The sequence below is a fragment of the Arachis ipaensis genome, chromosome B9 (genome assembly GCF_059453495.1).
Source record: "Arachis ipaensis isolate K30076 ecotype BB chromosome B9, ASM5945349v1, whole genome shotgun sequence".
Taxonomy (NCBI): Eukaryota; Viridiplantae; Streptophyta; class Magnoliopsida; order Fabales; family Fabaceae; genus Arachis; species Arachis ipaensis.
In genome coordinates this window covers 132,834,915-132,852,223 of record NC_142444.1, presented here as the reverse complement: position 1 = coordinate 132,852,223, position 17,309 = coordinate 132,834,915, and the positions used below count along the sequence as shown (strand labels likewise).

The window sequence follows — 17,309 nt, the reverse complement described above, 5'->3', positions numbered from 1 at the left end:
GAGTTGTGCCTGCGCCGCGCCAACGTTGTGCCTCTGGCACAAACACCACTTGCGCACACGCGCACATGACGCGTACGCGCCACTCTCGAAATAAGCCAACGACGCGCGTGCGCCATGCGTGCGTGCGTGTGGATGCCCTTTCTTCCATCCATTTCTTTTCTTCTCCTCCTTCCATTTCTCCCTTTTTCCTTTCTTTTTCCCTCCTACTACCCCTCATCTAACACTTCCAAACACCATTGACAACCATTTATTTTAGTTAACAAATTAGTTAGTTAGTTAGTTGATTAGTTAGTTTTAGTTTAGTTTTCATTTTATTTTCTCTTTTCATCATAAGTGTTGGAGTATTGACCTTGTTTACTATACATTGCTATATCCCTTATTGCCTAAATGCTATTTTAGCATGAATGTTTTTAGATAATCTTTGTTGGATTCTATGATTGAGGTTATATTTTGTTACTTGGTTTTGAGTTTTTCATGCTTACCTTTTGAAAACTACCAAGTGATGAGAATTGCCTTTGAACTTGTAATTCTTTTGAATTGCATGATTTGGCCACCATGTGATTTGAACCGTATTCTTTGATTAGGCAACCTCTTGATGGATGATGTTGTGCATTTACCTTAATGCATTGTATTTCATGATTATATCCATCCATATGTTTGACTTGAATGCTTTCATACTTCTCTAATGCTTGTCTTACCTTACAAGCTTACTTAAAGCATCTCAAGCACACTAGGATAAGTGAAGTGCATGCTTCTTTTGTGACATAGCTTTTATGCTAATGTGTATTCTAAACCGCGCAATTTAGAATTCACACACCTAATATTTCTTAATGTCACACTAATTCACTCACCTCATTCTAGTGATTTACCTCATTCCAACAATGTATGCTTCCTTGCTTTTATATCTTCTCATCTTATGGTGTTATATTTTTATTTTTCATAACGAATGCACCACAAGCAACCATGGAAGCGGAAGAAAGAACACATAGCAATCCGGAGAGTCGCCGTACCCCCTTGCTCATCTTTGAGTGCACCGAGGACGGTGCAAACTTTTAAGTGTGGGGAGGTCGTCCGACCGGTCGGCGATTTTGGGTGACAAATTTCTAATCCCAACACTTTTGCATTTCATTTTAGGTTTTTGGATTTTTGTTGCATTTTCTTATTTTTGCATATATATACACAATAAGCTTAGTCAAAATAATGAAATTTTCCAAGGATTTCTATCTATAGGGCACCAATTGATTTGAGTGGAAAACTTTTCATAGAACTTGCTTGAATTATATACATTATGGATCATGTTTTGAGCTAAGAACACAAGCTTGTGAGACTTGAGCCTAACGGTGTGGTTACATCTTATAACCACTTATTTTTCTTCTTGTGTGCATTATTCTCTTCCTATGATTGTAATCTTTGATTTGTTTGATTCTTCATGTCCATTATTTTGTGTATTCATGCATTTATGTGATTGAGGCCATCATTTTATTAGCTCACTTACCCAAATAGCCTTACCTTTTATCTTCCTTTGTTAGCCAATTTTGAGCCTACGATTAACCCACTTATTCTTATTTTAGCACATTACAAGCCTAAGGCGGAAAACCAATGAAAAGTCCTTAGTTTGGATCTTTGATTAGCTTAGGCTAGTGTGTGTGTGTCATTTAAGTGTGGGAAATCTTGGGACATTGGGAGAATAAAAGGGTAGTTTTGTAATTTTTGTTGTAAATATTGGGAATTGGGTACATGCTCATGTATTGATTAAATGTATAGACCTTATGCATTGATGTTCTTGTATATAGAAAGAAAAAAATGAGAAAAACAAAAGAAAAAGAAAAAAAAATAATATGGAAAAGAAAAAAAAAATAGAAAAAAAAAAGAAGAAAAAAATAATAAAAAGGGGACAAAATGCCCCAAGGCAAGGTCCAATAAAATCAATGCATAAGTGTTGTGAAATGAAAAAGAAAATGCATGAGTATGTGAAAAGGTGAAAAATGGGTAGTTAGATTAGAACTTAATTGTATAGGATGTCATAGGTTAGGTGGGAAGTTTAAGCTTATCAAAGATTCAAATTTCAAGCTCACTTGACCAAATATGCATCCTACCTTGACCCTAGCCCCATTACAACCAATAAAAAGACCTCATGATACTTGTATGCATGCATGAAATAAATGTTGATTGTTAGAAGAAAAACAAATCTTGGAAAGCATGAAATAGAGGAGAATTGAGTGAATCAACCCTAAACACTTGAGTGAATAGAGTGCAAACACATCCGGTGAGGGTTTGATACTCAATTACATGTTTTCACCTATGATCATCATTCTTCATGCAAGTTTGTAAAAATATTTAATAACTCAATTCAATTGTGGATTAGACTTGCTAGTCCTTAGCCCTTGTGCATATATGTTTCTTGGGAATTGATTTATTTTGACCAAGCACTTGCATTCATTTAGATAGTTGCATATAGGTAGATTGCATTTAGTTAGTTTCCATTGAATAAATGCCATACCCTTACTTCATTCTTGGTTTAAGCATGAGGACATGCTTGGTTTAAGTGTGGGGAGGTTGACAAACCCCATTTGTAGGGTTTATCTTGTATTGATTTTTGGGGATTTTATCACCTTTTACCCATATTTATTCAAGAAATAGCATGGTTTTGTATATTCTCCTTTAATTGTGCTTGAATGTGAAAACATGCTTTTTAGGACTCAAAATAGCTAAATTTAATTCACCTTGATTCTATTAGATGCCTTGATATGTTTGTTAAGTGATTTAAGGTTTAGGAGGCAAAGATTGGATCAAGGGAATGAAGAAAGAAAGCATGAAAAGTTGGAGAACTCATGAAGAAATGGAAGAACCGGAAAGCTGTCAAGCCGACCTCTTCGCACTTAATCGGCTATAACTTGAGCTAAAGAGGTCCAAATGATGCGGTTCCAGTTGGGTTGGAAAGCTAACATCCGGGGCTTCGAAACGATATAAGATTTGCCATAGTTGCTACACGTATGGTGGCGCGCACGCGCAAAGTACGCGCACGCGCCGTTGCTGCCACCTAGTTCACTTAAAGCAAAACGTGGCCAACGAATTCTAAAGCCTTGTGGGCCCAATCCAACTCATTTCTGATGCTATTTAACCCAAGGAGTGAAGAGGGAAACATGTGTTAGTTATCATTAGTTTAGTTTTAGCTTAGTTTAGTAGTGAGAGTTATTTTCTAGAGAGAGAAGCTCTCACTTCTCTCTAGAATTAGGATTAGGATTAGGTTTAGTTCTTAGATTTAAGTTTTAATCTTTGCTTTCTTCCACTTCTATCTCTCAATTCTTTGTTGCTACATTCATCTTCTTCTATTCTTTAGTTGTAATTTCCTTTATGTTGTTCTTATGTTTTGTTGTAGATCTACTATTGTTCATTCCATTTTCTTTCAATTCAATTAGAGGTAATTCATAATAATTGTGTTCCTTTTGATTGTTGTTGTTAATTCATTGTCATAATTGTTGTTAGATTCTATTTTTGTTATCAATTTACTTTGCTTTTCTTTTATGCCTTCCAAGTGTTTGATGAAATGCTTGGTTGGATTTTAGTATAGATTTTGTTCCTCTTAGCTATGGTAGAGTGATTAGTGACGCTTGAGTTATCTAATGTCTTTGTTGATTGATAATTAGAAGTTGCTAATTGGTTTGGAGTGCACTAAAGCTAGTCTTTCCCTTGGGAGTTGGCTAGGACTTGTGGCTCAAGTCAATTCATCCACTTGACTTTCCTTTCTTTAGTAAGGGTTAACTAAGTGGTAGCAATGAACAATTCTCATCACAATTGAGAAGGATAACTAGGATAGGACTTCTAGTTCTCATATCTTGCCAAGAGCTTTGTTAGTTGTTAGTTTATTTTCTTTGCCATTTATATTTCTTGTCCAAAAGCTTAAAAACCCCAAATATAATTCACAACCAATAACAAGACACTTCATTACAATTCCTAGGGAGAACGACCCGAGGTTTGAATACTTCGGTTATTAATTTTAGGGGTTTGTTACTTGTGACAAACAATCTTTTGTATGAAAGGATTATTGTTTGGTTTAGGAACTATACTTGCAACGAGAATTCATTTGTGAAATTCTAAACCATCAAAAATCCATTCATCACATCTCCAAGTGTTACTCTAACTGATGTTGTGAGTGTTACACAGGAAACAAATTGGCAAACCCCGTTTATACATTATCTGCAAACAGGGAACATACCAGACAATATTAAAAATGCAAAACGGTTTCGTCGACAAGCTTCCTTTTTCACTTTAATAAATGGCTCCCTATATCGCCGAGGATACTCCCAACCACTCCTGAAATTCCTCAACAGAAGTGAGGCAGAAATAGCATTAGCCGAAGCTCATGAAGGAATCTGCGGAACCCACACGAGGGCTCGAAGTTTGGCTTCCAAAATCCTCCGAGCAGGTCTGTTCTGGCCATCCATCAAAGAAGATACCAACAATAAAGTAAAGACATGCAACAATTGCCAAAAGCATGCGCCACTAATACATACCCCAGCTGAACAGTTACATTACTCGGACATTAGCTGGCCCTTCAACCACTGGGGGCTCGACATTCTCGGCCCATTCCCAGTGGCACCAGGTCAGGTAAAATTTCTTGTTGTTGCAATTGACTACTTCTCAAAATGGGTAGAAGCCCAACCTTTAGCTAAAATTACTTCACAACATATGACATCTTTCATTTGGAAGAACATTATTTGTCGTTTTGGTCTCCCTAGACATATCATTACTAATAATGGTCGCCAGTTTGTCGATTAGAAATTTAAATCTTTTTTGCAGAACCTCAAAATCAATCATCACTTCTCATCCGTTGAACATCCACAAACTAACGGCCTCGCTGAAGCAGCAAACAAGGTCATATTACACGCCTTAAAAAAGAAGTTAGACGACGCCAAAGGCCTTTGGGCCGAACTCATACCAGAAGTCCTTTGGGGGTATAACACTACACCTCAATCATCAACGAAAGAAACCCCATTCAGGCTCGTCTATGGATATAAAGCAATGATCCCTTTAGAAATTTCACAAGGCTCGGTCCGTACACAGATTTCCGACCACGAAAAAGCTCGGCGAGCCAAGTTAGACATCATCGAAGAAGTCATAGATATGACAAGCATCCGACTCCATGCGGCACAGCAAGCCATAGCTCGGCGACATAATAAGCTCGTCAGAAGCAAATCATTTTTCCCAAACAAAAGGTTTTGCTTGGAGAGGTTTTAATGAGGCTAGCCTACCGGCACCTTTGTAAATAAAGGTTCATCAATCAAACCAAATATTTTCCAGATATTCACTCCTATATTATTTGTCAATCATTAACCGAGTTAGCAATTCGAAAAAGCTTTTCAACTCAAAAGGAACAAGCATTTTCATCAAACAATACTTACAACTCGGCAAACCATTCCACATCTTACCAAGATGTCTCTATCAATAAATCTACTATTGTATTCCATGCATTAGACGAATACAACTTACAAAAGCACAAATTACCAAAACAAGGATTTTAACTTAATCCATCTCAAAATACAGCGCCATTTTTTGCCTAAAAAGCAAACAAGTCCATAACACAAATGTTTCAACATACAAATCCTAAACAAAATAGCAAGCTAAAAACGTCACAGAAACAACAGTTCATTTCAAATAAAACTAAGTATTCTTAGCTTCATCCTCCGCAACACCATCATCATCAACTAGTTTACCATCTCTGACAATCTTCCCAGGATCCATCTCAGAAAAATCAATTTCAGGAGCCATAAATTTTGCCTGAATTGAAGCCCTTTCAAATCCTTCAACAAACGAATCCAAGATTTCATTTTGTTTCTTTTGTTCCATGTCTTTCAACTGAGCAGTAACCTCAATTAACCGAGTCTCCGCACTAGCCAAGTCGGCTTCCTTTTTCTTTAAGTCCTCCACATCCTTAGCATAGCTGTCTTTTGTTTCTTTCAGTAGTTTCTCAACATCACCCAATTTAGTTTGCAACTGAACAACCGTACCTTTACTCTGGGCTAACTGCTCCTTCAAAGCCTCAACCTCCTCTCTCTGCATTGCTAACTTCTTATATTTCACCTCTTGACTACGACCTAAGCTCGCCATACGAAATCCAACTACCTATAGGTTAAAACAAAAACCTAATTCAAAATAAGAATCACATATAACTCTAAAATAACAATTCAAAACGAAAAATATTTACCTGCATATACTGCCCGACGGCTATTTCCCCAACCTCATTGGCCAATGAAACATCGGCCGATGATTGGCAAATATCATCGGCCACAGCCATATACGGAAAGTCACCTCCCCAGACCGATAACCCGTCGCTATGTTCAGAAACTTCATGAAGTTTCTTCTGGTTCATTAGAAATGCACGGATTTCTTCCAACGAAACATCATCCCCCCCTTTGACTAGATTCTTCGGATAGGTCAACAACTTCACCTTTTCTCTTCTTCACAAGAACTTTCCTCCGACCAGTTACAGGCTTACTGACCTCAGCAGCAATAGTAGTCTTCTCCTTATTGGATGAGGACACTTCTTTTTCCAGATTCTTATTCTTGAACCTGGACCTTAAGGAGGCAGCTGAGACACTAGGATATATACCCCCTGTATAAACATACAAAACGAAATCAGCAACACTTCAAGCAAAAATAAAGCAAACAAAATAACAAAACTCACCCAAATATTCTATAACCGAATCCCTATTTTCCTCCCACTTTAAAATTTCAAACATAGATATCAAATCCTTCCGATCAATTTGCTCCATGAGGAACTCAATAATGCACACATTCCTCGGAGTTATCACCTCAGGTCCGAGTATATTTTGAGGCTCTGAGCACCACCACAGTGGAAACCTCTCAGCTACAAACTCGTCCATATAAAAAGGAAATTGCTTCTCCACACTCCTCACTTTCAAATACATCTCTTTGAATTCTTTAAAGGAAGATTTATACAACTTGAAGATACCAAACCCAGGAGTACTATTTAGATTAACCCACCCCCCCTTTCCAAACCCCTTTTAGCCGGAAACAAGGAAAAAAACAAATCCACAGAAGGCCTTTCCTCAAGAATTTCCATTAGTATCTCAAAACACCTCAAGAATGCCCACTCATTAGGATGCAGCTGTGAAGCAGCACAATTTAGTTGCTTCAGAATTTGGCACTCAAAATCAGTAAAAAGCAACTTAACCCTCAGTTCTTCCAAAATGCAACTATGCATATAGAAGTACTCAAACCCCTGACCCAGGTGATAAACCCTATCTTCCATACTACACGGCAACAACTCCACTTGCACCCCAGAACTAACCCTCACAACCTTACCAGCATCAATCTCCTTAACAGCCGCTTCATCACAAAACAAAGATACCCGAGACTTAACATCTTTACTAACCCAATCATAAGACCAATCAATACTCTCCTTTTTCTCCTTCTCAAAACCCATAAGAGAACCCAGACAATGAAAATAACAAAAGAAGAAGGAAATGAGAAATCAGTAAAGGATACAAAGAACATGCATACCTCTTTTACTCATACTATTTCCAAAGAAGCAAGACCAAGGGTCAGGGGTAACCAAACTGAAACTTAACCCTCAAAACTCAATCACATCAAACGGTACAGTTTGTTTTGGAAACGTAAAAAGCCATTTAATAAACAGAACATCTTTCTCTCTCCTCACTAATGGCTTGACACGACTCCCCACTTTTCCCACTAACATTCTTTTTAATGAAGAACGTTGAACTGGGGGCTCCATAACTAATCAATCTAACCGAGTTATAACTCATCAAGAAGCTCAACCTCCTTCATTAAAAATTTTTCTCAGGCTAAACTTCGGGGCTGTGATATGGTCGTTACACCTACAAAGCTCGGCATCACACAACACACCTCGGCCATAACTCGGCAATATACATTACAAATACGGCCTTCATGAGTAATAACTCGGCAAAATCGACGTTATGGACCCAAACCGCCGAGTAAAAGGCGACATATTGACCAGATACGTTATCAATCCTCGCCAAGACAGACGTTGAGGAAAAAACGTTACTGATGGAGAACCGATCATATAAAAGCAAGGTAAAAGTATCTTTTTGATATACTTCTTCTGACTTGAATCTCATACTGACTTAAGCATTGGAGTGCTTTTGCAGGTACACTCCCCCCTCTTTTCCTCTTCATTGTCCACGCTTCCCCAAGTTGAAAGGAAAAGCTCGGAACTGACGAGCTAGCAGTGCAGCCTTCCGAGGAGATAGCTCGGCAGACATTCCAAACGAGGAGCCGACCTATTCTATAGGCAAGAACACAAATATTAATGTTGTATTTGTTTACAGGGATTAGATATTGAAACAGAGACACAAAATCATGTTTGATAGGTGATACATGGACAGAGACATTGTGTTCAGATACACTGAATTAATATATTTTGTGTCATCCTGACAGGAAGGACACAGAGACACTAACAAGGGATACAACTTATTTTTTATTTTTTTTTGTATTATTCTTGTTAATTTTTTATAATTATATTTTTTTTACTATTATATATTTCTTTTCAAATTTTTTGGATGAAAAAATTGAGAATAAATTGAATTTTCATAATTTATTCTTGTTTATCATCAAACAAAATACAAAAACACAAAATATTGTGTCTCTGTCTTTTATGTCTAGTTTTCAGTGTCTTGTCTTAACCTGTTTTGATAAACAAATGCAGCCTAATTGATCATCCATTATTTTCGAAACTCCATTGTTTATATGACTATTTGCACTGAAAATATTGTACATGCAGAAGTTCGTGTACAATTACAAATATACTACTAAGTACGAATTTATCAAGGAACATACGATCATGATATTATGTAATTTTTTTAACAATAATATATTTTATTTCAGATTTTGGAAAATCGAACCATTTGTATTGATAGATTTTGTAAATTAGTATCTACTGTTAGGCCATTGTTTTGATATAAAGGAATTGATCTATGCTTTATCACATTCATTTTTGTGTTTTGTAACTCACTGATTTCAATTATTAGTTTTCGTTTTTAGTATTGATTTCATGGAGAGATGGTATGGAGTTGAAGTTGACGAGGTAGAGCTAATTTTAAAATTTTATTTTAAAATTAATAAAAAATTAAGGTTTAAATATTTTTGTTACACAAAATTTATTTTTTATGGGTATAACGTTAGTTTTTTATTTGATAAGTACTTTTGTCAATGTTTACAAATTTTATAGATACAAATAATTATTTTTTCTAATATTTTTATTCATCACAGAAAGCTTACATACCAAAAACTATGAAAAATGACCAAATAAAAATTACATCTTTATTTTTAGTAATATGAAGTGCAAAAAAGGAAAAAGCAAAATCATCAATCTACCCTTTGCCATTTGTCAAAAAAAAAAAAACTTGCAATATGGTATGCTATTATGTGTCATGGCTTGTTCTTAACATGCTGAGGGCCAACTTCTGTATGGATCTTTGAGTGTATTGGTGTTGCCAGGCCGTGAGAAAACCATCTACATGCATAGTACATAAATGAAAGCCAATTAAATTTAGTTGATGCAACTCTCACTCTATGAAACATATTCAAATTATGATTAATTTTATTCCTTAATCCTTATCCACGAACCCTATTTTTTGTTAATAAATAGTATTAAGGGTATAAATTTCAGCCATATAAATATCATTTTAATTAAAGAACACACAATCTATTATTTTTTTTTTTCTAGATTTAGGATCTAGGTCTAGATTCATTTTACATCATTCCACAAACCAAAGTTCCATAAGTGAATATTTCTCTTGGTGTGGGCTTATTGGGATAATTAAACAGCCCTAAGAGGCCAAAGTTTCAAGTTGAAAGATTAAAAATTTGGTCACAAGATATAAGATTTAATTTGGATATATAACGGGATATATTGCTTAACTATATGACTAATCATGCCTTGCGTTTAATAGATTTTTATTATTAGATTAAGTTTATCCTAATACATCATAATATTGTCTATAGTACCATAGTAACTTGGCTATGAAATATAATACGTACCTGGTAATCTCCAAGTATTCGTGACTTAAAACCTGCAGCACAATAATCAAAATAGTATTCCCATGTCCTAATAAACTTTTCATCGAACCCAAGAGCCAAAACTTCACTGACAGAACAAAGAAAATTTTTAAATAAATGTTAGTGTAAGAAGTAATAGAAGAAGAAGAAAAAAGAAATTAAAAATAATAAATTTCAACAACTAGTGCATGGTGAATATTAACTTCAATCTAATAAAGTATGTTCCAATCAAATTAATGACATGCCTCTGATTTTCCTTAAAGCTCTTTCTCCACCACCTTAATGTTTGATAGTAATGGATTCCAATATTCTCAACATGCTCCACACTATATTCAAGAAAGTTCATTTCATCATTAAGAAAAAAGAAGAATGAAGGGATGGTCATGGTCATTGAAATCAGAAATAAAATATAAATTATACCATAGTCTTGATGCAGCTGCCATGGCTGATGTTACCCTACTTAGGGAGGGTAGGCATCCCCCTTGAAAAATATATTCCTTTATAAACCCACCACTACGCCTGTGCTCATCATAAGACTCATCCGGACATGATATGAACTATGTTGTAAGATAACCATATTCAAAAGTTAGTACAAATTTAAATACCAAATTTTATAGCAGCTAGTAGTAAGTATTACTCCCTAGAACTTTATAATACCTGGAGAACTAGAAGGCCATCATCTGCTAATATTGATTCGCAACAACCGAAAAAATCTTCCATATATTCATGACCAACTGCTTCTATCATTCCACTAAAATACCATACTACATGTTATGCGATGTGTTGAAAAATATTGCTTTTCAATGTAAGTTTGCAAAGTTAAAATGAAAATATGCTCACGCAGATATAATCCTATCATATTTGAATGTCTTTGGTAGTTGACGATAATCACACAGTAGAAATTTGATATTATCCTGAAATCATGAATTCACAACACTTAGCATGAGTAGTATTCATGAAATGATCTCAATAGTAAAATGAAATACCTAAATATGGCTTGTATTTTCACCTTGTTATGTTATTTTATTTTATACTAAGAAATTAATTAATCACATTAGCTTTTCATATACCTGAAGTCCAGCATCTCTAACTCTTTTTTCTGCAAATTTCAGTTGCTCCTTAGACAAAGTGATGCCAGTACATTTGCATCCAGTTCGTTTGACAACTTCAATGGCAAAACTTCCCCATCCGCACCCGAGATCAAGAACTTCATGTGTGCTGTCTATCCTAGCCTTCATATATTTTAAAAAGTTGATGTTGTCAGGTCATTCACAATTTACCAACCACAATACATTGATAAAATTACATTCAAAGGTACTCACTTTCTCAATGAGAAGAGACATTTTTCTCAGTTGTGCATCTTTCAAGTCTTCATCTTCATTCTGTGTTAGAAATTCAAATAGACTAATAAGAGAAAATGTGAACATGGGCTATATCAGAAATTGAAGAAATATTCTTTACAAGAAAATTGGACTCAAGCATCAAAAAGTCATGGTCTTGCCTTGAACACTGCACATGTATATGTCATTGTTTCATCCATGAATAGTGCAAATAGTTCATTGCTCTAGAAATAAACCAACGAATAAGTATAAGACAAAGATATTTATGACCAGTAAAAAGTAGGCACTTGAGATATATTGTGAAAACAAAATAAAATAAATAAAAGGAAAATAGTTAATCATTCCACTAAAACATCTTTATTAAGTAATGATTGTAGCTGATATAAAGTACTTTTCTAACGTAAAAGTTGCAACTTATGCATGAAGTTCTTTTCAATTCTAGTTACAGAAAGTTGTAAGAAAGTTCTTTTATTGTGTATCTTGTGTAGAATAATCTCATTGAAACTTGTAACTTTGGTAGTTATTGATGTTATACCAGATCATAGTGTCTAGAGATATTGCGACGAGCTTGTGCAAGAGTATTTTTCCTAAAGTAATGCTTAAAGAAGAACTTTGCAGATGCTAAACCAGCTGTAAGGAAAATTGGTGTCCACCAACCCCTGAAGACATAAAAAATCAGGAAATATAAAGGTTGAAAAAGAATACAATTACAATTTCAGTACTTTCTATCAACTTACCTATTCTTTTTTAATTTTGAGTTTGAAGCATTTGATGAATCTGTATTTGATTTGATGAAAATCTGTAGCACAAGTACAAAAAAACATGGAAGTAAACACTAAAGTCTGATATGCATAATTATATGTTAATTAGATCCTAATGAATATGTATACCAGAAAAAGATTCAAAAGACCGTTATCTTTATCATCAAGGGAAAAGTCTCCATTAATATATGCATCTGCAAGACCTAAATCAGCTTCTGTCATAACCTGACAAAAACAACAAAAAACGTTAATTATCATTATCTTAGTTTCATTCCAAAAAGTAGAAATGAAAATCATTAACTTCATTTCATGCATAAATCTAAAGCACATACCTTCCAATAAAATTGAGGACTATGGATTCTCATAACACACTTCAAAGAGTGCTTCATATTGTTTCCTTCAAAGGTAAACATTGTTCCTCCCTCTTCCAATAAACTGTAAACTCCTCAAGACAAGATATAAAGTGAGTCAAGAACTAGAATACAATTGATGCTAAAATCTTCCAGATAACATGATTGTTTCAAGGGAATAACATTATTTTAAGAAACTGTTATTCCAATAGTATTATTGTGTATGAATATGATACTTCCAACTTGAAGTGTAAAAAGAGTATATTTATAAATGTCTACACACTTTGAAAAGTGAACTTACATTAAACATCCAGTAGTAATATAGGAATTTAGGAATCTCGTCACGAAATGACGTGCTCCGAGTTCCTTCCAAGAAGGTTCCATGTGTTTTGGATTGGTCCGAAGAGAACAACATCTTCCAAGAATGCCATATGCAGCAACCATACCAGCCTAAAATTTTGGAAATAAAATATTTTCACTAAATGAAATTGGCAATTTATATTGGATTTTATTGATGTAGAAAAGAGGCTCGATTGTCTCATCTACGAAAAAGCATTACTTTTCAACCAAAAAAATGTTTGTTTTCTTCTCATTTAAATCAAGTTTGCTTTTACTACCTTCAATCCATCTTCATGAAATCCACAACCTGAAAAGCACAAATATTTGCTTAATAATCACATGTGTATTTAATGTTAATCAAAATCTTTCAACATAATAATGTTTGTTTGTGAAAAAGAAAATATGATTAGATATGCCCAAGTTATTTCAGCTATCTAGAATTTCACTATAATATTTTTGTGTATGTTCTTTTTGTTTTGTTTAATAATTTAATTAATGTTCAACTATAATTTAACCAAGTCAAGAACAGACCCTGGTAGGCACCGCAGAACCAAATTCTTCTTTTTCCTTGAATACTTTCAAGTTCTTGTACAGCTTTGAATGCAGCAACTGATGGAATTGGATGTCCAGTTGACCACTTGAGCAAGGTATTTTTCGGGGTATGGTCTGGATTCAGAGTTACAAGAAAGGGTAATATTGTTTTATCAATATTCTGCAAATCAGAATATAAGATCAATCAAAAAGTTTTATTCATAGTTCACTTATTAAGTTTGAATCACTTGCCTTCTAGAATATTTTGCTTATGTACAAATGCCTGCACTATATAAGTTATTGCTAACCTGAAGAATGTTGAGCCAATATGTCAAACAAACTGTACTGTTCTGAAATCCAAGAAAATTCATTGCACTCCAAGCTTTTGGGTTTTTAGGCATTAAACTTTTGTCACGATGAAGAAAAATATCACTGCCAATAGAGATCAACAATACTTGTGAGCATCATGATATCCTTTGTTGAATTTGACTACTTTTAAATATAACTATTATAAGCTCCATTGTCATGTTCCCTTTGTGGAAGGTAGTAAATAGTTAGGATGAATTCTACCTATATACATAGTGAAAAGCACCAAGAATTCTTCGCTCATCATATGTCGCTTCATCTCCTAGTAATCTTAAAGTGTCTGGTGCATGTGTTGCAATTATACAGCTTTCGTATATTTCTCTGGAACCATCTTTGCATTGCACAACACACCCTGCAACAATATTTCTAGACTTGTTACTTAATCAGTGATTATCATTCAATGTTTGACAAAAAGATGTGCATGAATAAATATCAAAAGCTTAATAAGGGAATGGACAAATCAATCACCTTTTTCTGATGATGAAACCAATTCAACCTCACAATTAGCTATTACTTGAACACCTCTATCAAGAAGCTTTGTTTTGACCTGGTTATATAACAAATAATCAATTTCAAAATCTTGATTTATAGCCTAAACTAAAAAATATCTAGTATAAGTTACACTAAAAATTTTGCATAGCATTACAAATGACTACCTTCTTAATATAAGTGTGCGAGCGACCTTTAATAGTTAGCCACTGTGGTCTTCCAAAGAGCTATAGAGATAAAAAAAAGGATCAAGTGCATCAAAAAAGTCTTATTTTATTTAAAATTATTTCATTTATTATTGTATAAAATTTGAAATAGAAATTATCTCCTTACTAGCTGAAGATGTTGGAAATTGCGACAGAAGGAGAGAACTGACAAAGCAGGAAAGCTCATAACCCTTTCAAAAGAGCATGGCCATATAGAACCACAAATTGGAATCTACATGCATTGCATGTTATAATTAATAATCATAACTTACTAAAGGAATGATATTTATAGAAATCAAAATAATTTAATAAGATGGAAATGAACTCACAAGGTAGGCCTTCACAAATAATTCAGAATAACCCTTTGACTTTATGAAATTTTCCAAGGTCTCATTGCGGTCCATATCCAATTTGTTGTCAAGCATATCAAGATAGCTGCATTTATAATTGGAGAAAGACAGAACAAACTTAGCATTACTCTTTTGCATTATTAGTCCCTTGCTAAGTGTATGAAAACGATCCTTGTTATTTATATCCTCACATTAGTGAAAGAATGGACTTAAGCAAAGAAAAAGTTTAGATACAGATAAAGAATAACTTGCCTTATAACATCATCTTTGAATTTAATAATTTCTCTAACCATTTTCCAGAAGTAAGGGTTGATCACATTTTTCTTTTGCGCAAACAGGCTAGAGAAACCATCTCTGCTGCCCCATTCGTAGCCACAGCCACCATCAAGGCTCACAGCGAATGACATGTTTGATAATTCCATGTCAACTCCGAGATTCTCAAAGAATTCAATCATATTAGGATAAGTTACCTGTTCGATAACCCATGTTACATTATTTTCAACTTTCTATAATCTAATCTATATTAATTTCAAGTCACAGAAATGCCTTTAGCCACTAAAATTTCAACTACATATATTATTGTAACAAATTTATTTAAATCTTAAATTACTGTTGCTTCTACATAATCGAGGTTGATGAGTAAAGTCCAATAACATAATAGGGTGAAATTTAATTAATTATTTAGTGAGAGTAAATAAATTTTATTACTATATATTGTTTAAATATTTTTTAAAATCCACTGGGCACACTTGGCCCATAGCCATAAACGTGAATCCGTCCCTTAATAATAATAATAATAATAATAATAATGCAACATTCCTTCTTGTCTCGGCTATCTCCTTCCTTACTGTTTCGGATAATGTGGGCAAGACTAATTTGTGTGTAAGCATTTTGAGGCATACCAACAAAATGAGAGAACTAGAGTTAAAGGCATACCAAAACCTTTTTGAGATGAAAGTGCAACAACTAACATAAGAAGAAGAATGAAAATTGTATGTGTAGAGACTTAGAATTACCGGGTTGAAGAGCATGAATCCAAGGTCCAAATCAATACCATCAACATTCACAGTTTTTGCATGGCCTCCCAAATAATCTTCTTTCTCATAAAGAGTCACATTCACTCCTTCTTTGGCCAACACATATGCTGAAACCAATCCACTTATTCCACCACCCACCACTGCCGCTTTCATCTTCTTCTTTTTCTTACCCCTTAATAATACTATATTATTCAACTATTATTCTTCTATGAAATAAATAGAACACGCGAATTATTTTATGAAAAAATTTGCATGAACGCCCTATATTTATAGTGGAGCATTTTGTATATGCACGTTATCCCTACTGCTCTATAGGGGATTTTGTTTCCTAAATTCTATGTATGGAAAACCCAATTGTATGTCCACACATAGAAATTTACTGTAGAGATTAATAAATGGTTTAATTTGTTAGGCAAGTAGAACTACACGTTGCAAGCAAGATTCTTCTGCACTTACCCTTTGGAAAAAAAATGCTTCCTCTCATCAATTAGAGCCTAATTATAAATTCATTAAATTTTGTTAAACTTATAGCAAATAAATAGTTGTAAAATAATTAATGCAGACACGTTGGACAGTGGACACGCTCCCTCAAGGACAGAACCTATATAATAATAATAATAATAATAATAATAATAATAATAATAATAATTTAAAGGCTCGGTTAAGAAAGAAATAAAAAAAACGTTGAAAAATCGAAATTTTATATCTTTAATATATTAGAAAAAAATTATAAAACAAAATCTTTTAATCAACAATTAAAGTAGATATCAGTTCGATATACGAAAATTTTTTTATTCAATTCATATTTTTGTTAAAAAACTTAAATTTATTCTATATTATATTTTATTTTATTGAACAGATATTCTCAAATTAAAACATTATTATATATATATATATATATATTCATATGAATATTTTTAAATAATATTTTTCATAAATGATGTTGGATAGAAACGTATAAAGACTTGGCATGTCAATATGTGCTATACGCTTTAAAATAAGAAAAGTGTTAAAAGACTTAAAACTCAGTAAATTTTGTGATTTATAAATAGTGTATTTATATTTAATAGTATAAGATTATTTAATTTTTTTTATTAGTTAAGTATTGATTAAATTTTAATAAAAATTAAGTATTAGTTTTTTAAATTTTTTGTTTATTTACTTTTTTTATTAATTAACTACTGATCAAATTTTATAAAAATATTGAACCCTAAACTTTCTTTTCAAATAATATATATATAATGATTGAATATTTGATAAACAAATATATACATGGATAAGAAATATATTAGGCTGTGTTTGTAAGTATATATGAAGCAAATTAAAAGAATTATTAATCAAGAAATTAAAACCTACAAATATTAATAAAGTAAGTATGCATTGGAATGAAAATGTTTAATATAAATGGATACTTTTTATTTAATATTAGAATCTTGTAACTATTAACAAACTTCACTATAATTAATTATTAACGATTAACA

General features: G+C 33.4%; 1 protein-coding gene across 1 annotated transcript; it reads right to left on the bottom strand.

Annotated features, from left to right (window-relative positions):
* Nucleotides 1–9,251: 9,251 nt before the first annotated feature.
* LOC107617707 (uncharacterized) lies at nt 9,252–15,981 on the bottom strand. The gene is made up of 24 exons (XM_016319546.3): nt 15,808–15,981; nt 15,044–15,261; nt 14,771–14,876; nt 14,569–14,673; nt 14,403–14,462; nt 14,215–14,293; nt 13,951–14,098; nt 13,689–13,812; nt 13,381–13,561; nt 13,128–13,156; nt 12,812–12,960; nt 12,493–12,595; nt 12,290–12,385; nt 12,137–12,198; nt 11,935–12,058; nt 11,561–11,623; nt 11,382–11,441; nt 11,130–11,291; nt 10,900–10,973; nt 10,717–10,810; nt 10,480–10,616; nt 10,305–10,385; nt 10,042–10,147; nt 9,252–9,514 (listed from the first exon to the last, which is right to left on the bottom strand). The coding sequence occupies exons 1-24, from the start codon at nt 15,979–15,981 to the stop codon at nt 9,443–9,445; spliced, it is 2,607 nt and encodes an 868-aa protein (XP_016175032.1). The 3' UTR covers nt 9,252–9,442.
* Nucleotides 15,982–17,309: the final 1,328 nt, after the last annotated feature.